The sequence below is a fragment of the Aplidium turbinatum genome, chromosome 4 (assembly GCF_918807975.1).
Source record: "Aplidium turbinatum chromosome 4, kaAplTurb1.1, whole genome shotgun sequence".
In the NCBI taxonomy this organism is placed as follows: Eukaryota; Metazoa; Chordata; class Ascidiacea; order Aplousobranchia; family Polyclinidae; genus Aplidium; species Aplidium turbinatum.
This window is the reverse complement of record NC_137475.1, coordinates 12,242,431-12,270,068: the sequence shown is the minus strand read 5'-3', so window position 1 is coordinate 12,270,068 and position 27,638 is coordinate 12,242,431. Positions and strand designations below refer to the sequence as shown.

Genomic DNA, 27,638 nt, shown 5'->3' with positions numbered 1-27,638 from the left:
CTATTTAAATTATTCTAAAGTGATGGCATTTAACATACCAGTTTGATTTTTTGTCAGACTTTACCAAATTACATTGAACTAAACTCCAAAACTTTGTAATGTTAAATACAGTAGCCTACCGTATGTAGTTACTAGTTACTCTATTATACTTAGTTTAGTTGTTCTATTAAACTATTGACTTCCCTACAAATTTCTAATGATGCACCAATTCATGGGTATGCACATTAAGCACAATTTGAGAAGCACTGCTTTGTCTAATTTTAAATGTCTTATTCTCACAGGATTTTCTTTATAATGGGTGCAAATGATACAACATATCAGTAAATTTATCATTATTAAATTTGCTCAATTGCATTACCAAGATGACTGGTAAATTTGGAAATCAATTTACAGTCGTAAAATGCCCTGACAATGAACTTTCCATGACAAACTGTGTCATTTTAAATCCTGCAGATATAAATCGTTTAAGGTAAGATATTGCTAAACTGAATGAAAAATATTGTGCGTGTCAATGTACTTACACTTGGTGCTTTTATTCAAAGGATGTTTTTTTTACCAATTTATTTATGTGTTTGTATGAATTTGATAGGCTATTGGTCTGTGGTAGTTTTGATATTCATGATTTCTGCTCTGAGAAATATACTCAGTGGAAATTAGTTCTGGGGCAACCAGCAATGTTGAACTGTCTGTTGCAAGTAAAACTCCAAAACATCAGGCCTACGGTATGGTACTATGGTACACTTATGTTTGTTGAGTCATAAGCTCTGCTTCTGCAATGGCACAACTGAAGCTTATGCTTGTACACCTTCACCAAATTCACTGGAGGTGTCATCATCAAGGCATCCATGAGCTTTGATCATTAAATCCTGAAGTACATTGTGAAACAGGAAATAAGAAATTTTGGGTATTATCTGGACTAGGACTAGGCTAGTCCAGGTCGGAAAACTTCTTTTAGCATTGGCTTCTGGCTCCTGCCATGAAATTATCAATCATTTAATTGTTAGCTCTAACTCACATTCAATAGCTCTAACTTTTTATGTAGTGGTTTCAAGTCTTGTAAATTTTTCTCCTATTTTGACTTTGACAACTAAAATGTTCTTGAAAAACATTTGAAAACTATGGTATAGATTTATCTGTTTTATAATTTAAATGCATTTTTGCACTGAAGTTCACACACCAATAAATTAATTTTTTGTTTGGAGATAGGCCATATCTAATCCTAGAACTAAAACAATTGCAACTACAGCTTCACAAGAAACATTTGCAAAGCTTAACCCGAGGATGCTTAGCCTATCTCCTTTGTGCAATCGAAGAGTTGTTGCTTTCAGTGTGACAGGGTGTTGTCTTTGTTTTCAGATATCTTGTTGTGGAAAATGGTAGAAATGAACAGTTCATATTCACTTCCTATGCTGATGCTCGAGTGGACAAGTCTTGCATTGGGTTTTCAATGATCCAGGTGAAGAAATGTTAATGAAGTATCATATATCACATAAGAATTTGCAATAATTCAAAACATGGTATTTAAACATCCCTGTGCTTCAAATTGAATACTATAACCACAGAATGGCCCATTTCGGAGAATTCCTTTTGGAGCAATCCCAATTTGGAGACACCTTTTTTTGAGAAAACCAATTAGGTGACTCTTAAATCCAGTGACGGCTTCTGGTTATTTAGAGAATTTGTTGTGGTCATTTGGGTTGACAGTTTTTTGTGTTTACTTGCCGATACCCTTGCAAACGAGAAAGTTATTGTTTCTGTAAGGTAGATGTAAATTACCTGATATCTTGCAGGTATAGGCTCTAGTGATATCTAGCAATTTTAGTTAAAAAAATTTTACTGAGACTATTTGATTAACCTCTATTATAAGCTAGTTTCTTTGAATAAATAGTTAGTATATATACCGCTGTGAGTACTTCAAAAAATGCATTGAAGTCTCCAAAAAAGGCTGTCTCCGAATTGGGATTTTTTCAAATAGTAGCAAACTGCGATATCCATTACAAAATTATAGCATGATACATTCATTTTCCATGAAGCTAAAACAATATTAATTTCTGTGATATAAGTTGAAATTTTCGTTTTACAGTTACACAGTTTAAAATTTCACTTCTCTGTAGTGTATTTGTTGTGGAGGTATTTAAAATAGGCACTTCATTTACTGTATATTTGTTTTTTATAATTAGAGAAAATGGGCCTATTTGGGAATTGGTCAAAAAGTAGATGGTGAGAATTTTTCAATTATTTATGTGCAATTAATAATCTGTAGTGCATGTTGTATGAATGTTTTGGGTCAATGGGAATGTATAGCCTACTGTATTGACATCAATTCCTGTAATCCGCATACAATACACATAAATAGATTCTGTTGGTCTTTTCATGAGTGAAAGCTATTTTTTGATATGTACAATTTGAGTAGAGTTGTTAATTGTTATCTTCTTTACCATAAGCATACGAAACTCAGCACTAACATGGCGTTTAACATTACAAAAGAAACAAAAATAGCAAACGTTTTAGTCTATAAGACTAGCTCGTGTCAGGGTACTGATATAAAGTAATTTTACATTAAATACGAAATGCTAGTGAGCATACAGTATTAGATTAGACTCAAAATGCTTGGGTTGTTTACTGTAGTGCATAATATATACTGTATGTGTATATATATATATATGTTTTTTAACATTTCATATTTAATGAAGAATTAGTTCCCTATTCTCATTTGTGCCAAAGGCTTAGTATAATGAGAACCTTATCTTATCTCCCGATGCTTGGATCAAGTATGGGGCTCACATTTAATAGGCTTGTCATGTTGTTACTGAGTTTTGTCTGCTTAATAAGAACTTATTTGTAGAATAAGTCTTGTACAACAGCTTATAAATACGTCTTTCACCCACCTATATCTCCTTTCTGTTGTAACATGGCTGTAGTATTTACATTGTATAAGCAATCCAACAGTGATAACGTTTTGCTGGATTCTTGTGTAAATCACCGTTCGGTGTTCATAGTAAATACATATGAATGGCTGTTTCAAAGTAGCATGTTTCCCATGTTTTTGTTGGATGATCTTTTCTGTATGTGCAGAACATGATAACAATTAGCTAATACAGCAGCTTTTATTGATGAAAGCTAAATCTTTGATTTGAAAAATCAAACATCAATAGCTGTTCTTGGATGCAGGGCTGCGATTTTTTCTTTCTTGTCGAACGACCAAAAATTCTGCGTTTGTTTGTCGAATAGTAATATGACGTCACAAGAGTCAGATTATAAGCGTTTGGCCGCGAGTTACCGCACAAGTTGTGTGGCCACAAGTTGTGTACTTAAGTTTTTAATCGCACGCTGGTTGAGTGATTGCAAAGGAGTATCAAGCGCTAAGTTATGTACCTGCCGGACATGTATACAGCCCTCGAAATTAGCTTGTATCGACGACGGCAAAAACATTGCCGTCGCCAAATCAACAAACCTTGGATTAGGGCGGCAATTGCCGTATGCTTTAATGTTTAATCAAATGAAATTTTATGCGTTTCTTCGTCGCGTGTCACACGGCGGTAGCCCAGAGCATCACGCAAGCTATTTTATGCGCTGACAATGCTCTTGTGAACTGTAAAAAGTTTGCAACCTTATAAATACCGGCTTATTGTTACGCAAAAGTTATTTTTTCATCGAATGCTTATTGTTTACCGGTGTCGTTGCGAATATAAATCATGGTGAAAGAAGATACAGTTAAAAAGTAGAATTTTACCTGCTATAGATTATCAAACAGAAGGAAAAGTTAGTGTGGTATTTTTCAAAATTTGTAAAGAATTTTATGACGGAAACAAATCGGAATTAGAAAAGCTACGGGGTCAAGTTAAAAAAGTAGTACGAAATTCGATAAATGGTTCTTTGGCAGTAAAGTCATGCTTCCGATCATATGACATCGCGCGTTCATGAACGGGCAGTTTTGCGTCTTCAAGTATTCTATAGACGACGCGACAACCTCATCCTCCGATACAGCATCTGATAATTCCGATTCTGACAGCTAGTTTTTTATCAAACAGACTCGTGTTTGCTCGCAGTATCCCAATTGTGCCGAAATTATGTCAGTGTAAACGTAAATCGAGGCAATCATCTCGCAGTGAGCTATTAATTTGTTACCGGTACCTGGTTGAACAATTAACGTTATTTTATGATAATTCAACGTCGCTAGATGTCGAATTAATGTAAAACAAACTTAAATTTCTTTTTGGTCATTGATACGCAGGCATTAAAATTCGTTATTTTTTCATTGACTTCACGTTTGTAGACGTTGAATCAATGTAAAATGATGATTCTTGCTGTCTGGGTAGCCTACGCAATATAACCCTCCAGGAAATTTAAATCGATTTGTGCTGTTAACTTACTTTAAAGTTAACTCAAAATTAACTTACTTTCCCCTCTGAGTTATTTAAGGTGAATTAACGTAACAGCGTGCGTATCGCTACTTTTGGTATTATTACATCACAACAAATCAAACAGTGCGGTCGTGATAGACTACTCTAGTATATTTTTCGCTTCTCTTTTTTTCGATTCAACGTCTGCAGACGTTGAATCAATGTAAAAACGACAGGTTTTGCTAGCTGGGTTGTGTGCTTTTGTGAATGCAAGTGCAAAATCGCCCATTACGTAATCACAAAAACCCTTTTAGTCAGGGCCGTAGCCAGACCGTAGAGCAAGGGGGGGGCCGAAAAAATTTGAATGATTTTGGCATTTTAACCTCTTAAACACCGGTATCCACAAAAATTGCAATATGTCAGTTTAGTGTTAAGACCAGTAGCGTAGCCAGGAATTTTGAAAGGAGAGGTTTTGACGACCGGCGGGCGAAGCCCGACGGCGTTTTCGCCTAAGACGACACCCAGCGACGGGGGGTCTGGGGGGCCTCCCCCAGTAAACATTCTGAGAGCATTTTCAACAAAAATATGGGTATGAATATTCCTGTAAAATGGTGCTGTCAGGTGGCATAGCAAAAGGATAAGATCATGTTTTCTTCAGCATTTTTCGGAAATAAAGCTAAGTCTCTATGTTTTCTTGTTGCTAATTCCTGGCTGAGATGTTTGAATGTTTGGTATTGGCACAACTCGCTCTTTTAATGCAGTTTTGTTTAAAATTAGGCAATTTTTTTTAGACTGAAAGCATCATGCTCAAGCATAAAGAGACTGAAAGCATCATTTTCCAATATCGTGACGTCACACGCGTGCCAAAGGGGGGGGGTTGTAACCCCCCCCCCCCTTTGGCTACGCCACTGGTTAAGACCAACACTGGTCTTTTATCACGGCAACCATATTACAATGACCAACATGACAAAACAATTGTTGACTTGTTGTATAAATAGCGGTACTTGTTACGAGCAAAAACTTTAACTGGCTCGAAGAAGCTAGTGCCGAGGATTTTGATATATATGATTAGGCTACATTCCGCCTATACAATCGTGAGCTAGTCTATTGCAATTGCAGTCGCGGATGTTTGGATGCAAGCCGTCTCACAAACAAGTCTAAATCGATAGATTTCGATACAGAGTGTTCAAAGGCCATAAGCACTAAGTTTGCCTGTCTTGGTTGTAACATGCTCCGTCTAGTGGGAGCGTCAGCCCTTGTTAACACTGAGAATCCACACTCACAAACGGCAGTGCTACATTCAAATGTAGCAATATCTGCTGCAAGGTTGTACACTTCACAGATCAGAAAACTAGAAACAAAATTTATTTACACTGATTGGATTGAAGAAAAAAAATAAACACTGCTTAACTGCACAAATTTGGTTTATCACTGCACAAATTGGTTATCACTGACCCTTAGAATTAAGTATGGTAAGTAATGGGTATGAATTAAGTATGAATTAAGTATGGTAAGTATTTAAGAATGGTAAGAATTAAGTATAGCCTAATTTGTACCGGTTTGTAGGCCTGCTGGAAATCCATTCCCTCTTTGTTAGGTTATCATTCTTTCCCAAAACATTTTTATTTTACACAGTTTCTGACAATTTTTTTACCAACCTAACACGTGTCGGCCTTGGTTGAATTGAACCTGTTGAGGTTGCCAAAGGAGGAGTTAAGGGGGGGGGGGGGGGGCGAAATTGTTTAATCATCATAGCTGTTAACTAAACAAAACAATTGTAGTTAATTGGGCCAGTTGGAGCTCTGCAACGCGAAAATGGGCAAAATCATTATAATTGCAGCTGTTGCTCAAGAATGTTGGGATTTTGCCAGGGGGGGGCGAAATTTTTTTCAGGGGGGGCGAGGCCCCCCTGCCCCCCGGCTGGCTACGGGCCTGCTTTTAGTGGAAGGAAGTCGAGTTGCAAGGTGCAACCGTGTTTATCTGTCTACTATTCTTTATTCACATTGCAAAAAAATTCTCCATTCTTGGAACAACAAGTGCATAAGTCAGACATAAATACAAACTTGCATAGACGTTGACAAGTAAAAGTAGCCTACTTCGAAGAAAGTTAGAAACCCGTTGTGTCGAAAAGCACGAAACGTGTGTGGCGAAATATTTGATGCCAGGCGTTAGAACTTCGATCCAAGCATTTTCCCGCAGTGTTCAAAATGTCCCTTTCCATAAAAATAGCGGCTTTTTTCATCTGTATTTCTGAACGTTTGGTCGGAAACCAGTCTGTTTTCTACATGTGAAAAACTTTCATAGCAAGTATCATAACAGTCATTTTACCAGAGCAATATTGTTAATTAGTTCAAACGGCGAAATATAAACTGGCATAGACGTTGACAACTCAACGTAGCCTAGGTTATTTCATCTATAAAAGAAACCCGTTGTGTCGAATAGCACGAAACGTGTGTTGCGAAATGTTTGATGCCAGGCGTTGGAACTTCGATCAAAGCATTCTCCCGCAGTGTTCAAAATGGCGGCGCTGACGCCTTGGGAGTTTCTCGTGTGAAGCGTCGCTTTTAGACCTTGCTTTGAAGTAGGCCTACCTGGCGAAGGAAAGTTTACGTAAGTCAGCACTCTTATGATAGCATCACGTGATGCCCCCCCCCCCCCGATTGTTCCTCGACCTGACGATGTTTAGTCCCCTCTCAGTTTTTTTTTTCCTTTTTATTTTCCTCTTTTTTTCGTTTTTTTTTCCCGTAAGGCACGGCGTTTGTCGAATAGTGATGGCGCGTGTCGAGTGACCTCGTCACCGAAAAAGGCAAAAATTGCAGCCCTGCTTGGATGGTACAAAGATATACCTTTAGCCCCAATGACCCAAAAGAAGGCGGACGGTATTTCATTTTTTAATTTCTTTCTACAGTTTCTACATTCGTGGCTGAACGAGATGCCGAAGAAATAGTTATGGTTGTTGACTTTTTTCGATCTCAGCAATCAAACAGCCATTCATCATTTGACACTGAGAACATGGCAAAACGTTTTTTATTTGACTTTAAACGATATGGACTTTGCTTGATGGAAACACAACAGGTAATTTATTACAGCAAAAAAACACAAAGAATAGACTTCTTTTTGTAGGAACAGTTGGAAGGAACTTAACTTTGTTGCTTTGACTCACTACACAATTGTTTTACTTAATAAGACCCATAGACAACAATAAGTAGTCTACATGTGCAGCGCAAAGTGGTTGGTTTTCTTAAAATCTGGTGCAGGGCAGTCATAACGTTTCTCCGAATCCGTATGAATATTGAGCTTTCTATTATTGTGCAGTTTTTACAACTCGAAAATTCTGTCCATCTTCTATTTACTGTGAAATCGATATCAGCAGCTGGGAGCAGACTGAAAGTCGCCAAATGCCAAGATACGACCAAAATTATCTTTGAAGAAGGCCCAGAATCTTCTATTGCCTTGTCAGGTAAATATGTAAATTTTCTTCAGTTTTTGTCATATATGTGAAGTCAATCGTGTTTTCACTACGAAAGAAATTGACCATCTCCTGAAGATAAGTTTCACTAACTGCTGTGCTTTAGTCTGCATTTGGTGAACTTGTTTCCAGCTTAAACTTTTAAAACGTTTTATTTTGCTTTGTATCATATGTTGTCCTTGAGTTGTATTGTTGTTGTCCTTGAGTTGATTCATTCGTTTTTTGTGTGAAATTTATACGATTTTATTCGGAGTGACGTGAATATGAGAATTTAGTCGGGTTTTGGCTTGTATTGTGACACTTTCCTTGTGACACCTTCTGCAGCAGGGGTGGGCAAACTTTTTGTACTGAGGGCCACATTTAAAAAAATGTTGCAGCCGGGGGGCCGCACACTCTCATTACAAAGTAGGAAAATTTACCCGGTGTGTAAATAAACGCATATACATATTAAACACAATTTTTGTATTTCACACTCAGTTACGTTTAAAGCTATGCAATCATCATCACAAAAGTTAATGAGACTTGTGCAACTGTTCACAGTTTTTCACAATCTTCTGCAAATTGGGAGCAAGTTTGCTGGTAGATATCCTCATAACACCATAACATCATCACAAAAGTTAATGAGACTTGTGCAACTGTTCACAGTTTTTCACAATCTTCTGCAAATTGGGAGCAAGTTTGCTGGTAGATATCCTCATAACACCATGCAAGTTGGTGTCTGCCAGCAAAGACCTGTTCTTCGACTTGTTTATTTTTAAACAAGAAAATGCTTGTTCGCATATGTATGTGGATCCAAACAGTGTCAAAAACTTAGCAGCAAAGGTTTTAAGTTTGGAAACAAATCGTCAGACAATGACTTGTAAAAGTCAGGCAGTGAATCTGACTTAACTTCTCTTTCAAGTCATTATTTGCTTGCAAGTCCAGCAGTTCCAGCTGTAAATCCTCAGGAGCCGAATAAACTTCTGTAGTGAATGGAGAGCTGAGCATATTAAACTGCGGTTCCAGGTTCTTTAAGTCTTGGAACCTTCTGTCGAATTCGATAGCCAAGGTATCCAACTGAACTTTATACTTTGCTGCAAGTTAACCAGAAATGTTTGCTTCTTGCAGCAAAGGAAAGTGACAAAACCTGTTGTTACCAGCTTGTCTGAGGAACAATGACAGCTTCATTTGGAATGATTTAACGTGGACGTACATCTCGTGTGCAAATAAACCATTGCCCTGAAGTTTTACATTCAATTCGTTCAACTTTTCCATGATATCAATGACAAACCTAAAGTCCAACCTCCACTCTTCATCAACTATGTTGGTACTAAAATCACATTGAATGCTTGTGTGTGTTTACGCACTCAAACTGACGTGTGTGTGTTTTTACGCACTGAAAGTGAAGAGAAAAACACCTCGTAAAGGGAATAATAGTTTGTCATGTAACCTGTTTAATTAAAACAATAAGTGATGAGTTTCTGCAAGTGCCGGCGGGCCGCATAAAATGGTCTTGCGGGCCGCATGCGGCCCGCGGGCCGTAGTTTACCCACCCCTGTTCTGCAGCATGCCCTGACTGCAGGGCGATTGTCTAACTATAATTCAGGTATGCTTGTACAAGTGTGTGAGACCTGTTTTTAGGCTGTCCGTGGCTGTTGCATCATTAGGACTGCGATATTTATTAGCGGCGTATAAAGCTATGACTTATTTAACAGGTTTTTGTCCACATTCTAGATTGTATGATACATGATTATTACTTCGCAGAAGGGAGTGCGAGCGGTTGTTTGTGATTTCAGAGTGGTACCAATAAGAAAAACGGTTGAGGTTTTTTTAAAAAGCTTTTTGTATATGTGTGTGAATGCAGGAAAGTGTCGCAGCAAGAAGGCCAGATCGAACATAATCAATCCTGATTTCGATTTTCAAAAGCTCGGTATTGGGGGTCTTGATGAAGAATTCAAAGAAATATTTAGGTATGCTATGCCACTGATTGGCAAGAATCCTTGCATTGTGTGTGATTTGTTAGCTAACATTATATTATACTATATATAAGCTAACACCGGCTTTTTCATGTCTAATTAGATGCTAGTAAAGGTTGGGCGAAGAGATATAACTTTGCTTAGACAAATGTTTTGCCTCAACGATTGACACATCTACATTCTACATGTACGATTTAATGACACAGCAATACGATAATTTCAGAGTAGTGTAGATCACCAGTTTGACTTGGAATGAAAGTAGGCTGCTCCTTGTTATTCCATCTCGTTTTTTAAAAAGCTCATCGGATGCGAAATCTTAAGATATCGATCCTTACGAGCCAACACCTGTCAAATGATGTCAGCCTGAGAGTTCAGGCTTCAAGGAGGCCTTCAATCAGAAATAACAACCTACCTTGTGAATTGCGATTATTTCGCAATAAAAGCAAAAGCAAGTATAGGTGCTACTTTGTTAACATATAAGTCTTTAACATTTCCGTTATCTTTTGGTTTGATTTACAGAAGGTTTTAAAAAACATGCAGTAATAAGGTACTGTAAATGCCACTAGGCGACACATTTTTTTCAACTTTAGGAGGGCATTTGCGTCTCGTGTTTTGCCGCCAGACGTGATTGAACGCATGGGCGCAAAGCATGTCAAGGGAATACTGCTACACGGACCCCCTGGTTGCGGTAAGACGCTGATGGCTCGTCAGATAGGAAAGATGTTAAGCGCAAGAGAGCCACAGGTACCTAGTTTTTAGCTCTCCATTAGAAAGTCTTAATTGATCTGACGTTCGGTTACATATGTTTTGTTTTTATTCATGTAGTTTATATCTCGTTGGCTTGCAATCTAAACAGTAACATCAGCAATATTCTTGTTCATTGCAGTTGAAGACTCAAAATTTACAATGTTTATTTGGTCAAAGCAACGTATGTTGGACAAACTTCAACATTTTCTAACTTCTAACTAACTTCTGACTAACTTCTAACTTGCGATTTATCACTAAGATTGTGAATGGACCAGAAATCCTGAACAAATACGTCGGCGAGTCGGAATCCAACATTAGAAAGCTGTTCGAGCCAGCTGAGGAGGAACAGAAGAAGGTTTGCTTTCTTGTTGATCAGTTTTTTTATTGTAGTTTCAAGAGATGTGGTCTTCATCCCGAACCGTCATGGTCGGTCAGTTATAAAACAAGATGAATGCAGCAAAAGTAATTTCTAAAGCCTCGTAGTAACACTTAGACTTTTTCTACAAAATTAGATAGAAATGTTGGTCTGCTTTGGCAGAGTCTTTGTTAATTACTCAAGCACTTGTACACACTAAATGTTTGAACAAGAGACCTATATATTTTAGATTTGATTTTTTTTATAAACCCCATTATTGCTATAATGTAACATTATGCTAAAACTCGATTGAAATAAGTTTCCAATCACATAATTTGTGCCATAATTGTTTTCTTTCCAAAGCTTGGTGCGAACAGCGGACTGCACATAATCATTTTTGATGAAATCGATGCCATCTGCAAGCAACGTGGCAGCGTAGCCGGGGCATCGGGGGTACATGACACCGTTGTCAATCAACTTCTCTCAAAGATCGACGGCGTCGAACCATTGAATAATATTTTAGTTATCGGTGAGTGGCGACGTGTTTAGGTCTTTTTGAGAAAAAAACTGTCTAGTAAGTTGTGTGTCATCCGTGAGGTATCCTGTTTTACTTTCGAAGTTTTAAGTTAAATTCATTTTGTCCAGGAATGACCAACAGACCGGACCTGATTGACGATGCCCTGCTCAGACCTGGCCGTCTGGAAGTAAAGAAAGAGATAGGTTTGTTCATACTGCTTTGTTCATACTACTGCTTTACTAAAAAAAAAATACTTTTTTTGTGAGATCAGCGTATGGCAACATCGAATGTACTGTGCATAAAGTAATTGTACTTGTTGAAATGATTTTGTAGTGTGGAGTGATACACTTAGATTAAAAAAATGCGCATTTTCGTCTCATGTTCGATATTGCAGAGGAACTACGTAATAAACAAAGTTACTCTTTTGAATAATTTTTCGATCAAATTACTGCGATTTGCTTTCTCGGATAACCAAGCTTTCTTCACAATAAATGTAGATATTTACGACTTTCTACAGAAACTCAACAGACAGCAGCCTCAAGTTGGTGTAATTTTTTTATCAAAGAAGTACTAACACTGTGTACGTTGCTTTTGCGCTTCAGGTCTTCCTGATGAAGGAGGAAGACTCGAAATTCTCAACATTCACACCGAAAAAATGAAGCAGTCCCGGATGCTTGCCACTGACGTCGAACTTCAAGAAATCGCCACTTTAACTAAAAACTTCAGTGGTGCCGAGTTAGCCGGGCTTGTAGGAGCCGCACAGTCATGTGCTTTCGTCAGACACACAAAGGTACAGAAGTTGAATTAATGTAATAAAAAAGGATTGGTTGACTGTCTGGGTAACGACGTGATACCTACTTTCACGTATATTGTATGTTGATGATTGAATAGTATTCCTTTATTATAGAGTTTTGCATATGTGACGCTCTTTTGCAGAACTGCCTTAATCTATTTCAATCACAAGTAGCATTTGCCTTGTTAAAGTTGTTTCCAATAAAACTGTGTTGCGAAGTTACAATCGTTTAAACTAACAACAATTATACGCAAACACGTGTTCGTTTTTACCAACTGTCAAATCTGTAATTAGCCCTAGAATGGGAATATTTTTAAGAAGTTCCTGTAGCATAGCTTTTATCTATATTTACATGCAACATACGTTGCGATGGTGCATTTCTATTGGTGCAAACCAACTAATCAATTCCACTCCAGGCTGGAAGCAAGGTAGAGGTTGACCTTGACACGATCGATGAGCTACAAGTTTGCCGTAGAGACTTCATGGCTAGTTTGGAGAATGACATCAAACCTGTGAGTTGCATGATTGAGATGCTTTCTTGGTTTTGAATACGGAAAAAAAGGATTATCCGATTTTACTGCGAGAATCTCTTTCTATTTTTCGCGTTTTCCTTGCTGCGATTGTAGTGAAAATTTTGCCTTGATTAGTTGTACAAACAATGCAGTAAATTTAGAGTGTTGATATTTTTTATCAAATACGTGGTAAATTACTAAATACGCTTCCTGTTCTTTTTTGGATTTGATTTGTTGCTACGAAATTGACGAATCATCATTTTATCTTCACATCTAACCCATGTGTAGGCTTACGGTGCTAAAGAAGAAGATGTGGAGAGGTTCATGAGGAATGGGATCATCATGTGGGGGGAGGGTGTGCAGTCTGCGCTTGACAGTGGAGAGCTACTTGTTAACCAGGTACTTGCTGATAGTCATATCATCAGTCTTTGTTATGTTGAAAGTGTGGAGCTTTTTTAACTGTGTTGGAACTGTTTTTATTTGAATAAAGTACCTTGTTGATTGTTTTATGGACAATTGCACATCATTGACAAGGGTTTTAATTTGCGCAGGCATAGTTATTGCTCTACGGATAGGCTATTGAAGGACTACCGTAACATTAACTTTTCAGGTTATTTAAAATTATTATTAGTAAAGTAAGCAGCCATATCTTTCCTAGCAAGTTTGCTAGCTTGCCGGGGTTATTTGCATGACTAGCAATTCTCATCAGACGGCAGAAAAACTTGGGTTTGACAAACATACTGTTTCTCAGCAACCGACTTTCTCGAAACAGTTTACTGTGGTACGGCGTCATCCACGTTTTCAATGCGTTTATACGACTAGGACAAGGCTCCATCAGCAGTGCGTGTAGCTTACAGTCCTCCACAGAGTTTGCCTTATCTTTTCTAAATCTTGTTTATTTTTAAACATTACCGAACGAGCGTTAGTCTGTACTGTGCACTTATGTCAGCCTCACAATGGATTCATACATTATGTTCATTAGAATGGTGAAAAAGCACCTTGGTACTTACTGCATCAAACATATTATTTGTAACTTGTATCCAGGTTCGCAACAGCGACAAGACTCCCCTGGTGAGCGTTCTCCTTACTGGCGGGGTGGGAAGCGGCAAAACTGCTCTTGCCACAAAGATCGCTTGCAATTCTGACTTTCCATTCCTTAAGATCTGCTCTCCTGGTGAACTGGTTGGCTTCTCCGAGGCCGCCAAGTGTCAACACCTCAGCAAGGTATGACCTCAGAGATTGTTTTGTTTCGTTTTTAAAGTTTTCTTATTGAAAACTCATCATCACATCCACTTCGGTGTGTACTGATGAACTTTAACCACGGGCTGAGAATGTTAAGACCTCAGAGATTGTTTTGTTTCGTTTCCTTATTGAAAACTCATCATTACATTTACTCCAGTTTGTACTGATGAAGTTTGACCACGGGCTGCAAATGTGGAGCGGAGAAATAAACTGCTTTTTATGGCATTCTGAAGTGCATTCTTTAAGACATCCAACGGTGACCAGGTATCACAGCACCCGAATAAGAAGAAAGTATGCTCACCTGGCTTTTCACCACCTGCTTTGAATGTCGAAAAAATCTGCCCCGCATAAAAGAAGACTTTCTTGATTCTAGTATTTCTGCAATCCATCTTACTACCCAGACAGCAAATCAGTCGTTGCGCACAATGTAAAAAACGACCGATTTGCTACCTGGGTACTTTGAACGACTCTTTGGAAAGTGATAAGCATAACGTTTTGCATTATTTCACCAGGTTTTCGATCACTCGTACAAGTCCCAACTCAGCTGCGTTGTCGTTGATGACATTGAAAGGATGATAGGTGAGCCGGTTGTAAACTCGCAGTTGTTTCGAAATTTGTTTCCGATTCTTTTAAAACTCGGTTAGGTTTATTTGCACAGACGACAAAAAAGGGTGTCTTTGCTGGATGTGACAGCCATTTGACAATGTAGATTGTCACACCGTGATGTTCCTTTCTGCAATTGTAATTCTTTTAAAAAAGAATTTATTATTCTCTAAACCAGCGGTTCTTAAACTGGGGGGCGCGCCCCCCTTGGGGGGCGCGAAAGGTTCACAAGGGGGGCGCGAGCAATGTCAAACTATGTGACTAAACGTCGCGTAATGAAATTTTGGGGTCGTAATGAACTAGTTTAATTTAGTCCAGTGCCGGTAGGTTGTAGTCTTGCCATGGTTGTAGTCTTACCAGAGCTTACAGTAATCATACGAGCCGTCAATTTCGTCAAAACCAGTGCTGTCAATACGAGACTGTTTACCAAGCTGTGCAAGGACATGGATTCGAATCATGAGACTCTCCTCTTCCATACATCTGTTCGTTGGTTATCGAAAGGTAATATGTTAGCCCGCGTGTATGAAATGAGAGATGAACTGATGCTATTTTTGGAAGCTCATGGGAAGCAAGACCTCCTTCTGCCATTTTCATCAGAGAAGTTTCAGCTGGAGTTGGCATAGCCTACCTCGTGGACATTTTCGAGGCCCTCGATAACTTAAATCTGCTCTTGCAGGGCAGAAATACTAACCTGATTAATAGCTATGATTCCATTCGAGCATTTGTGGCAAAGCTGGGGTTGTGGCACCGCCGAATACAAATGGGAAATGCAGCTTCATTTCCCAACCTAGATACTGCACTTGACAAAAAGCAACTTGAACTGGAAGGTGAGCTTAAGGCTGAAGTGGAGGCTCACCTTCAGCTTTTAAAACAAGAATTCGAACGCTATTTCCCAGACTTGGGTGACACCGACTTCCAGAATGGAAGATGACAAGAGATCCCTTTCGTGTTAACGAAGACATTCTTCCCGATGGTTTGCAAGAGGAATTCTTGGAAATAAAGTGTAACTCCACTGCAAAAGACGATTATGAAGCAATGCCACTAACTGATTTTTGGGTTAAATATTTGCGCATATACAAGGGAGTGGGTAGCGTGGCAATACGCACACTTCTTCCGTTTTCGTCCACTTATCTGTACGAAAGTGGCTTTTCTACACTTTTGAACATAAAAACAAAACTTCGAAACAAACTTATTGATTGTGAAGCCGATCTGAGGCATTATCAGCTACAAAGCCTCGAATTAAACTTTTGGTTTCCGAAAAACAATTACATCCCTCACATTGATGAAAGCTAAATATAAATTCCTGTAGTCATTACACTTTAATGTTTTCTAATTTTGTAGTTTGGTGGGGCGCAAGTTTGGATGGCACGTCAAAGGGGGGCGCGGCTCAAAAAGTTTAAGAACCCCTGCTCTAAACATTGAATCACATGTGTTCAATGCATCCGATTGGCAAGGATAGCGTTGCTAACTGGAAACATTTTTCTGTTTAGATTACAATCCTATCGGGCCACGTTTTTCTAACACCGTCGCTCAAGCATTGATGGTCTTGTGCAAGAACCTCCCTCCCTTGGTAAGACTTATCTTCACGTGACATAGCTTTAAAAATCGTGATTTTTATTTTAATGCATCGGTGAAATGTTTGCCGCTTAGTGTTAGAGCATTAGCTCAAGCTCCTGGACATTTTAGTTCTTTTGATGCGGCGCACACTTTGTCTGCATTTTACTCGAAAGCTGGACAGTTGGACACTGTGGACAGCTTTCCACTACTGTCAGCTTTGTTCTGACACCCTCTGCTTCAAAGCTCTTGTCTGGTCTGCTCTCGTTCGGTCTAAGCCATCTAGTCCGAGAGCGCGATTTTGATGTTTGGTCGTCACGTTGCGTTTCGGCTGGGTTTGTCTTAGTGAGAGATAGTATGGGTCCAATATCTTTCGAGACAATCACATGCCAGCAGTAGCATCGTTTATTCTTTTCTGTATTACCTACATGAAAACTACATTTTGTCAATTGCATCTCCATTACGGTCAAGCGTTCTTCAGGCTGATGCTGACAAGCATGGCTTTAGAAGCTTACCAGTACCTGGTCTTGCTTAAGCTCCAAGTATATTGAATTATTGATAGAATAGCGAGTTCTATGCAAGCTTATAACGCTATATCGACATGGCGAGGGTGAAAATTCGCTGGTCTTCAGTCGCTTGCACTTTTTAAGTGGCCGAGGAGCCAACATTTAGCGAGCCAGTAATTACTGTACACAGTTACACCCACCTTACGTTCTAGAGAGCAAAATTCGTTATTTTTACATTGATTCAACGTCTGCAGATATTGAATCAATATAAAAGTGATAGATTTTGCTGTCTGGACGTTTATAGCTAGCAAACTGCAGAAATTCTTATTTTATTCGACTTCATCTGATGCATCGCGTCCGCGTGGAAAGAGTTAGTTGATTGCTCTGTGAAGGAATTTGCTTTCATTTTTGTTGAATGAGTATCTTGCAGTTGAAGTTGACCAATGCCATTGCTTAATACCTAAACCCGTTGGTGTTCAAATCGCTTTCTTTGAATTTCTCCGGACCTCTCTATCTAAACTTTCTTTGTTGATAACTGTCAAATTAGTGCAAGTGGCATCTGACGAATAATATGTTACTATTCCTGCTGTTATCAGTTTTGCGTTACTCTATTGCATACTTGCATAGGAATTATTTTTCTGTTCACTACCACGATCGGTGGGCGTTAATGTCTTAGCGCTGGATTATTATTTTCACTTGACGCATTTTCACAACTACTTATGGATGCATTGATTTTTATCCATGCATTATTTATCATAACGGGTTTTAGAGAACTGTGCGTCGCTGTTTCGTGCATACTTCGATTTTCTTTGTAACTAAGTAGCCTGTGTAAGTGTTGAGGAATAAATTTCTTGACTTAAGTTTCACACTTAAAATTGTTTCGTTCAACCGTATGGTCAGTAACTCATATTTAAAAAGCAAGGTTATGTGTGTTTGTATGTATAGTCCGACCTTGCGCGGAGATATTCCACGTTCCTTTTATGTTGCTGCTGGAATTCGCTTGTGTTGACTTCGCAGCAGTTTCTGATCCGCTGTCACCAACACTTTGAAAACAAAAACGAAAAGCAACACCTTGAAACAATGCGATCAGGCACATTTGCGGAATTTGTTAATTCAGAAGATGCACTCTAATGTCACAAATTTGAAATTCCCAGAGTATGAACTCCAACTTTCGAGAACTCGTTTTCACTATGCTTGTAATCATCAATTCATTCTCATAAGCAAGAAGAAGATCAGAAGATCATCAATTCATTCAATGCATCTTTTTCGTGTAGTTGAAGCGGTAAAGTGTTGAGAGGACTAGGATCGAAGCTTACTTTTGTAGGTTCATTGATAGGTGCTTGTACCCAAAGCTGCAACGTACGGTGCAACCATTTAAATCAAACTCATTGAGACACTGGTTGGGAGTAACCAAAGAAAGGTTACGATGACCAACTTTTCAAATAAGAGGAAATCTTTCACGTGACATTCCTATAAATCGGAACACACGTAACAGCATATCCTAATGACTCGGCACATCTTTGTACACAAATCTATTGGAAATATCGATTTCCGCACCGTTCATTGCTGTGCATGTGAATATTCGTGACTGTGCTTTATTCAAGCCGAGGTCATCTGTGTTCACCGAGTTCAGTTGTTATTTGTTTCGTAAAATATTTGACTGAAATTCCAAAAAATGACTCATGATAATTCAGTGCATTCTTCTACACAAGCTATGATAGGTGTGATTGTTGAACTTGTGTTTTTATATTCACTTAAGTTTGTCACAAAATATGTAGTAAAATCTCTTGGTGCTTTCTATTGGCACTTTTTGCAACATTCGTTGTAAATCAAACAATGCTGTTGCTTTGAGGTTCCGCATTGCAAGTTGACAGTGCTTGAAGAAAACCTATGCACGGTTATCTGCTTCACAGGTGACCACAAGAACCCCAATGATTTAAGATTTTTTTAATTTTAAACCTTACCGAACGCCCGTTTCTCAACTTTGAAGTTCACTTTTGTTTCAAAATTCCATATAAGTATTTGAGACCTGTTTGTTGTTACAGGGTCGCCGGTTGCTGGTTATTGCAACATCGAGCAACTCTGACTTGTTGAAGGAAATGGGTCTTGACAAGTCCTTTGATGCTCACATACACATTCCTTGCTTGTCCAAGGAAAGTCACGTGATCACTGCATTGGAGGTAACCATTGTGTAATATTTGAGTTGTTTTTTTAGTCGTATCCAGGTACGCCTGGTGGTTGAAGATTTATAGTGGACGGGAAGGCAAGGAAGCCAAACTTCGTGTCAACCTTGAGGCATGTCTTTGAGTGTCCTACCAAAGACACCGCCGCATGCTCATGAGCGGTGTCGAACCAGCGTCCCTTCGAGTGCTATTCCAGGGCTCTCACCACTTGGTTATGCTGCTGACACCTGAGATTGTGTTATCAGACTAAACGCAGCAGCGAGTCAACAGAAAGGTTTCTATGCGGAAGAGGTTTAGATCCAGAAACAAAATGTTTTTTCGGACAGAATTCATTAATCAATAATTAAATAAACCACATCTTTCATGGAAGTTTGTGTTCCCCGTATTTTTTCTTTGAAATGTCTTTGTTTGATCGATGGAGACTGAGAGTGCAACAAACACATTCTCGCTGTGCGAGTGGTGCGAGGCAAAAATTGCTACGTGCAACCATGATTGAAATGCAACATGTCGAAGTTTGTTTGTGTGCGCTCCTCAAACTTTCTACACGGTCTGAATTCTAATGACGTCATGCATATCTTTGAGTTACACGATTTATCAACCAGTTTTCACACTGTCGCATCACGTGCTAGAGCTGCTCTTGACACCAGTGGCGTACTGTGACCACTTTGACAGGGTGTTCAGTGACGGCAAAGCAACAGCGGGGGGTCTGGGGGGCCTCCCCCAGAAAATTTTTAAAATTAACATTGAATTTGGTGCGTTCAGAGAGCATTTTCAGCACAAATTGTGAACATGAACAGAACTGACAAAAATAATGTTGTCGGAATGGAGAAGAATACAAAGTAGATATTTATTTGACAGCGCATTGAATGAAAGACTTAATAATATCAAACATTAAGTTGCATTTCTAAAGTCACATACTTCAGTTCACTTTTTATTTCCGACCATCAAAACGAACAATATTACTTGCCATAACACAGCAGGAGTCTGAAAAAACGCGAAAGTTAAAGCGGGCTCGAGATGGAAATGATTTACTTCATGCAAGGATTAGGCACGGTTGCAACACCTTGAGAAATGTACAAGCGAATTAAAAACAAACAGGTGAAAGTTAAAACAAAAAACAATAGCAAAGCAACTCGATAATAAACAAGAAAAGAAAGTTGATTGCTATGTTGGTCGGCTGTACTTTTATCCGCCGTAGCCTACTACTTAGTAAAAACGAAAATGTTTAACACCTCGACTACAGAAGGAAAATTCATTTATAGCATAATTCGATTCTTCTTGTTTGTGCAATAAATTTTTGAATTACATCGTCGTAGAAAGCTTGCTTTTGCTTCAGTTCTAGCAAAAGTTGTTTCCAGCGCTGATCACCTCAAACTCTAATCCAACAAGCTAAAACTTGCTATTGCCTGGGATTCCCCCAATGACGCGCCAAGGTGTGCAAATCAGCGAGTGCACAGCCTGGCTGACCTAAAACCATTGCTGTTTTCGCTGCCTTGTGACGTCATTTTTCTTAATTGTTTATTTTAAATAGCACTCGCCAAGCTGTCAGTGCACACCCAGCTTAAAGGTAATGACCGAAAAAAATTAAAGGCAATGACCTCATTAAGTATTATCATTATTATGTTAGCATTAAGTAATCTTCATGAAAGACTAATTGAACTCAAAGAAAAAAATCATTACGTTTACCTGTTATTTCTTGATTTAGCAAAAGCGTTTGACACCGTTAACCACCAAATACTTCTAAAAAAGCTGGAGTTTTATGGCCTGAGAGGTTTAATGGGAGGCCTTATAAAATCTTACTTACACAACCGCCAACAATATGTTTCTGCTGATGGCTTCAAATCAAAGCATGAAAATATCACATGTGGTGTTCCTCAAGGATCTATACTTGGACCATTGCTTTTTCTGCTTTACATAAATGATTTGCCTCTTATAACAACTTTCGATTCTCAGCTATTTGCTGATGACACTGTTTTTTTTACTTCAGCAACATCTATTTTGCAATTGCAGCAAAACACTGAAATTGAGATGCAGCGTATCACTGATTGGTTCAATGCAAACAAATTATGTATCAACTACTCCAAGACATTTTACATGTTACTTGAACGAAAAGGAGGGTCAACTTCAAAACTAAATGTAGTCTTAAACAACACAAAAATTCAAAAAACAAACAACATCAAATATCTTGGCATATTTCTTGATGACAAACTGAGTTGGAATTATCACATTGAAGATCTATCTGGGAGATTGGCAAAAATATCTGGAATATTTTATAAAATTAGAAACTACACAAACAAACAAAGCATGTTAACACTGTACTATGCTCTTGCACGATCAATAATACAATATGGCATTTTATGTTGGGGTTCAAGCACACAAAAACTGCTCAAGAAAATTTCGACAATGCAAAATCGAATCATTCGCACAATAACCTTTAGCAACAGAAGAGCAAAACTTTCACTACTGTACCAAGATCTCGACATACTTCCCATCACTAACTTGCATCAATTAGAAATTTCTAAATTTGTCTTTAAATTTAAAAATATGCTATTGCCAAGCTATTTTGAACCTTACTTTAAGGAAATTACTGAAGTACATTGCCATGGCACTAGAGCTTCTCAAAAAAATAACTTTCACTTACGTAGTGTCAGCTCAAGAAAAGGCCAAGGCAGTTTGAAATTCTTAGGCCCAAAAATATGGAATGATTTACCTTCTGAAGTAGTAGGGGCTACGAGTGTAAAAACTTTCACAAAAAAATGTAAAATTTATTATATGAAAAAACTTTGTCTGTGACTGTTTTTATTGCCACAACATTGACGAGTGTTATCGCAAATTTTTCGGATTGAACATTGTTGATACTACGTACTACGTAGACCTAGGTCTACGACTCACGAACTAGTGCTAAGTACTATTTATTAACGGCTGTCATCTTATTAACTGTATTCAAGTCGGCCTATAAACTGACTGATTTTGTTAAGGTTTAAAGTTATATACTATGATTAGGCCTACTTTTAGTGTTTCTGTTTCGTCTTTTATGCTAGCAGTTAGAAGTTGTTGTTTATGCATAGTTTTTTGTTTGTTTTTTTTCTCATAACTTACTACTTTTGTAGGGCATGATATTTTTTGATATTTGAATAAAATCACAGCAATTCACTTGACTGTCGCAGCAGTAAACAACTTTTTGTTTTCATTTTTTACGGAACTTAAGCTTATCCTATTTTAACGCATATCTTGGATTCAACGTAATGCCGATGTTTGACATTTGTCACATTAAAAACATGGGAAGCAGCTGACTCGATGACTAATAAGTCTTTCGCTGCTTCCTGTCTGTTGTAGATTCTAGTTATGGTGCTATTTTATTTGCATTGTCTATATTTTGTACCGTATACTTTTCTCGCAACAGACAAAATAAAAGGTTTCTCTCTCTCTCTCTCTCTCCTCAAACGTTGGAATATTAAAATTAGAAGGGGACGAGTTTTGCAATTGAAAAGAAAGCAATCAGCATGCAGCAAGATGTTAGAATATCATGAAAGTAAAGAACATCGACAACCGATGGAAATTTTCTTTTTTTCTGGATTTCTTGGGGTGTGCAGTGCACACCTTGAACACCCTGAATATACGCCACTGCTTAACACTGTTCCAAATCATCAAGATTAACGGTTCTTAACTTCAAAAATATCAATCACAAAGCTGCGGTTTTTACACTCAGTTGGTTTGTTGGTATACAACGTTTGTTGGTACGCAATAAAGATGTTTCCATTGACACTTGTGATTTTGCATCCGTGATCAGGAACTGAAGGCTTTCACTGCGGATGAGCGCTCCACCATCAAGAGGAAGCTGAGCGGACGCCAAATGTGGGTAGGAATAAAGCATCTCATCCGGATGGTGGGAACAGCGGAAGAGGCGGAACCGTCGATGAGGATTCCAACTTTTCTCACCATGCTTGAAGAAGAAGCCGGGTGTGTTTTAACTTTGGCTATAAGTTGCAAAAAAATAGTTTGATAGATTTCAATTTGAAGTAAAGTTGACGTTTAAAGATAAAGCAAAAAAATTACGTTCGTTTGACTTTAAAACTTTGGCTCTTTATCAAGGTCAGAAAAATTACGTTAAAGTTCACCTTTCCTTATCTGGAAGTACTTTTTAACGACATGACAGCAGTGCTGGAAACCACTTTTAAAAATTTTGACACCAAATTTTCGACTTATTTTTATTTCACTTCGGCTTTTTTTGCCATCGAATATTTTAGAACTTTAATTCTTAACGAATTCCTTTGCTTTGCGTTATCAGGTTGAAATAAAAATCTCCGCTTCAATCAGCATCAAGTCATCGGCTACAAATTCATTCGGCTGTTGCTACTTGGCATCCCATTGAATGAATTGAGACACCAGATAGTCCATCTCGACAAGTTGCCATAATTTTAGAATTGCACCACCTCATTGAATGATATATTTTTGGGTGTATTTATTCCAGACTGTGAGCAGTTGATTTGCCACGTGTACGTTGGATGAAATTGTTGATGTGTCGCCGTCGTACGCCATGTTTTATTAATCGATTGCTAATGCGTCTAAGACTTGTGGTTTTGGTGAATTTTTGGTCAAAAATTGCTTTGTGTTTCTTTGTAATTCGGTAATCTACGTTCTGTTTACTTTTACATATTAATGTTTATAAACACACTTGACTAGATTTATGTGTTGTAGCTTAACCGTGATTTGAGCTATTGCTCCAGATCGTAGAAATGACGCTCTAGTTTTCAGGCCAAGTTCTGCCCTGTGTAAAATCGAGACTACGAGCTACAGTATTTATCGTCAGTGTATTTATTTCTTCTTGGCAAAGTGGATGTGCTGTTGACTTGCTTACAATTGTTGTGAGTTCTAACGCCCGTTTCGCTAAGAACTACAGTTTCACTACGAACTTTTCTTAGTTATTTCAAGTCAGAAGTACGATTTTTTTATCATTTACCAGTACACTAGCCCGTCATGCTGCAGTGATTTAAATGATAGGACTCTTACCACGAAAAAAGAAAAACACGGAGGAACAGACAGATTTGTTGCTCAAAGTGTTTGCAATTATGTGACATATGTTTTTGTTGTTTCATGTTAGGGGTGCTAGACAGTTGGTGATTTGTTTGCCTTTCTTAAAAGACGATTCCAGCTGTTAATCTAAAACATTTCCAACAAAGAAACATCGTAAAAGGCGGTTCACATTTCTGCTTCATTTAAAAAAAATCACTTTTAATCTTGATAAGGCACAAGGTTCGAACCAGCTATCTGATATCTCAGACAGCAAATGTCGTCATTTTATTCAACGTTTGCAAACGTTGAATAAATGTTAAAATGGCGGATTTTGTTGATCCGGGATACAGCGATGTCTTATTTTCGATTGGCGTTTCATTTTGTATCATTTGAACTCACTTCTGTATTTTTCAAAACCCTCTGAAACAATCCCCCTATCATAGCTGTGATCTATTTCCGATTCATTTACTGACGTATGGGATCACACTTGAGCGTGATTTGTGTATTGACACACAGTTTTTTTTTTCACAGCAATTACATGAAACCAATTTTCTTTTCACCACTTTGTAAGTTTAATCCGTTTCTTGCAGCTTTAAGACGTTGTTTAGATGTTATTGTAGGGTAGAAGGGGGTGAATTGGCCAGGGGGTGATTTGGCCACTTTTATGTCATAAGTTCTAGTAAAGGTTTCATCCAGATTGATTATAGCAACGGTTTGAATGTTCACATATTCAAGGACTACTATGTTGCCAACATTATTACGTCACCACATGTCATAAATGTGTTTTGTCAGGGATTAGAACGTCTTCAGAAAGTTAAGGTAAAAAAGTAACAATTTGAGTGACTTTGTCCAAGAAGGATCGTTTAGAAGTAACTTTTATTGAAATTTGGATTGCCTTCCTACAATTTACAGCAAGACTGGTTTCTAACAGAAAATAAAGTAAGACAGTCGTACTTTATTCACCGTTTATGAAAACTCGGTATTTGGCACCAAAGAAGTATTGGGGGTGAATTGGCCAACAAAAATAAAAAAATTGAAATCTTGGTAACAATTTGGATGTACGCTCACAAATCGATATAAAAGTTTTGATATTGTTTGTAGTATTCGGTATTTATGTGGATGTAACAAAAACGTTGCTTTTTTGTCGTTTTTTAAAAAATGGCCAATTCACCCCCTACGCAGCCATAAGTGCTTAGGCTGCCAGTGAGCGATAACATGAAAGCAAGAAGATAATAATTAGTTCAACAAAAGTTTTATAGTTTAAGTATAAGCAATTCTATAACATATCTATGTTTAGACATGCCAAGAACGTACAGAACCAAGCATAAATATCAGCAATATGATAAGAAAAGTCTTGAGGGTGCAATATCAGCAATCAAGGCAGGCGATCAAACGCCAAGTTCAGCAGCAAGAGTATTTGGAATTCCTAGAAAAACATTAGTAAATAGAATGCGTAGGCCAAATGTTTCATGTCCAGGTGGGTCTACCGTGTTCACTTCACATCAAGAACAGCAAATTGTAAGCAGGCTGCAATATCTAGAAAACCGTGGATTTCCCTTAACAGTTGATGGTCTTCTTCAACTTGCCTACGAATATGCTGTAAAATTAAATCGAAAAAACGAACTGAATGCAAAGCTCCCTCTCAACTGGATAAGCAACAAAAAGTGTTCCAGAGATTGGTGGTTTTCTTTTAAACGACGACATCCCACTCTTAGCATAAGGACACCGGAAGGTTTAAGCATTTCTCGTGCAAACGCTTTCAACAGGCAACGGGTTGCATCATTTTTTGACCAGCTTAAACACATCTACGAAGAAAATCATCTCATTGATTTTCCCCAGCTCATATATAACATAGATGAGACTGGATTATCGACAGTTCCGAACAATGCCAGAAGAGTTATTGCTACTAAAGGAGCTCGCGTAGTCCAGTCCATTCAAGTTGGAGAAAGAGGGACGCTTACAACAATTATACCTGCAATCAGTGCTTCTGGAGAATGTTTGCCGCCTTTTGTAATACTGAAAGGAAAGAAACCTTCTGATGAGATAGTGGAAGGGTTATCAAAGCAAGACATCACAGTGGTGTCAACTAAAAGCGGCTACATCGATTCGCAAGTATTCTTGGAATTTTTAGACCACTTTCAAAAATACCGAACAAAAATTTATGGAAAGAAGTGCATTCTGGTTTTGGATGGTCACACTTCTCATTTGACAATTGAGGCCATAACGTACGCCATTTCTCACAACATAGAACTAGTTTGCTTGCCACCACATAGTTCACACCGCCTACAACCTTTAGACACCCATTTCAATAAGTCTTTAAAATCTGTCTGGTCGAATTCAGTTGCTGAATTTCTTCGCATCAGTTCTAGTTCTTCGCTGACAAGACGCGATTTCTTTGAGTTGTTCATTCCAGTTTGGGAAGAGATGAAGCAAAAACGTGGCCTCATTGTCAATTCTTTTGCTCATTGCGGGCTTTATCCTCTCAACAAGCAAGTTGTGCACGACAAAGAGTTTTCTAAATCCGAATCTTTTGTGTCCATTGATCAAACCTCACCTTCAACAAGTTTTAAAAAGGATGACTCATCTTCTTCGATCAACCACCCACACCATCTTATTCGGTCAATCTTTAAAAGTCCTCAAAAGAAAGCTAACCTTACACACACAAAACCACACATTGCGTCAGGACTCAAGAAACTTCAAACAAAGGACAAAACCTTCAAAGTTAAGTTAAGTTTCCATCGTACAACACAACCAACAGCAATGCCATTTCCATCAACGTGCGTTGGTGAAAACATGAACAGTTTTGAAAAAATAAAACCACAAAAGAAAAAGAGCTGTTTATGCTGCGTGTGTGGAGATGATTATTATGCAGCAAGTTCTACAAAAGAAGACTGGCTCAAGTGTCCACACTGTCAGCTTTGGGCATGTGAGATTTGTTTTGGCATCGATTGTTGTTACAATTGCGAAGACGATTAAGGTTGGAGAGGCTGGTGATGCTCAGTAGATTGTTTTACTGTGTTATATTTTGTTTGTTACTTGTTTGGTTTCCATTGCGACATTTTATCGCTTTTAGGGTTTGTATGACATTTAAATAATTTAAGGTATCACATTGCAAATTTTTGTTAAATTAGGCAAAACAGTTTGTACTTTGTCAAGTCGATAAAATACGTTGGCCAATTCACCCCCAAAAGTATTTTGGTGGCTGATTTGTTTGTAGAACTTTATCCAACGAGTTTAATTCCAAATCACGTTGCTGTTGGTCATAGTACCATATAGTTTGAAAGACAAATGTATTTTTTATTTTTTTTGAAAATTTTAGCTAAATAATTTGCAGGTGTGCATTTTTAGCCACGATATATTGAAAATATGGCCAATTCACCCCCTTCTACCCTACATCTCAAAGTGATCATAATAATGTTGTAGCATATTTTGTCGCTCAGCAACAATTAGCATGTTATATTTCCACCCACTCGTATTTTGAACGTTGACTGTCACAAGTCTTCCTTTCGAAGGTCGCGACTGAGCTTTCTTAGACCAGGAGTTTTTTTTCATTTGTTGTACGCAATGCAACAATGCCTAACCGCTACGTTGGGAAAAAGTAGTCTCGCTGCTGCCCACATCTGGTAGCGGTGAAGCACTTGGGAGTTGGAGTTAGAAATTTTAAACTTCAATCTGGTGTGTCCCTGTATGTTAGAATTACTTTTTCTTGTTTATAGCACGTTACTTCGTCTGTTGTGATCCATTGGTAGTTTTGTGCAATAAAGGTCGCATGGTTGCTTCAACTGACTAAGGTGCAGACCTACAATCTGAGTCACCGTCAGAATTTTGAGTTATGTATCGAGTATT

At 38.2% G+C, this 27,638-nt stretch overlaps 1 protein-coding gene across 1 annotated transcript; it reads left to right on the top strand.

Moving 5' to 3' along the window:
* Window positions 1-339: 339 nt before the first annotated feature.
* LOC145768134 (vesicle-fusing ATPase-like) lies at window positions 340-24,865 on the top strand. The gene is made up of 19 exons (XM_082579607.1): window positions 340-469; window positions 1,357-1,456; window positions 2,181-2,220; window positions 7,252-7,418; window positions 7,659-7,803; window positions 9,656-9,761; window positions 10,358-10,511; window positions 10,774-10,869; window positions 11,233-11,398; window positions 11,515-11,589; window positions 11,989-12,176; window positions 12,596-12,691; window positions 12,980-13,090; window positions 13,736-13,915; window positions 14,446-14,512; window positions 16,027-16,106; window positions 18,642-18,776; window positions 22,570-22,739; window positions 23,068-24,865. Exons 1-19 carry the CDS (start codon window positions 363-365, stop codon window positions 23,075-23,077), a joined length of 2,193 nt encoding a protein of 730 aa, XP_082435733.1. The 5' UTR covers window positions 340-362; the 3' UTR covers window positions 23,078-24,865.
* The last annotated feature ends 2,773 nt before the right edge of the window (window positions 24,866-27,638 follow it).

Excerpts from the sequence above, each read along its gene's own strand:
- LOC145768134 (XM_082579607.1), top strand. The coding sequence starts at position 363 with ATGACTGGTAAATTTGGAAATCAATTTACAGTCGTAAAATGCCCTGAC. Across the intron at positions 470-1,356 it reads GCAGATATAAATCGTTTAAG|ATATCTTGTTGTGGAAAATG; the intron begins GTAAGATATTGC and ends CTTTGTTTTCAG. Across the intron at positions 14,513-16,026 it reads TGACATTGAAAGGATGATAG|ATTACAATCCTATCGGGCCA; the intron begins GTGAGCCGGTTG and ends TTTTCTGTTTAG.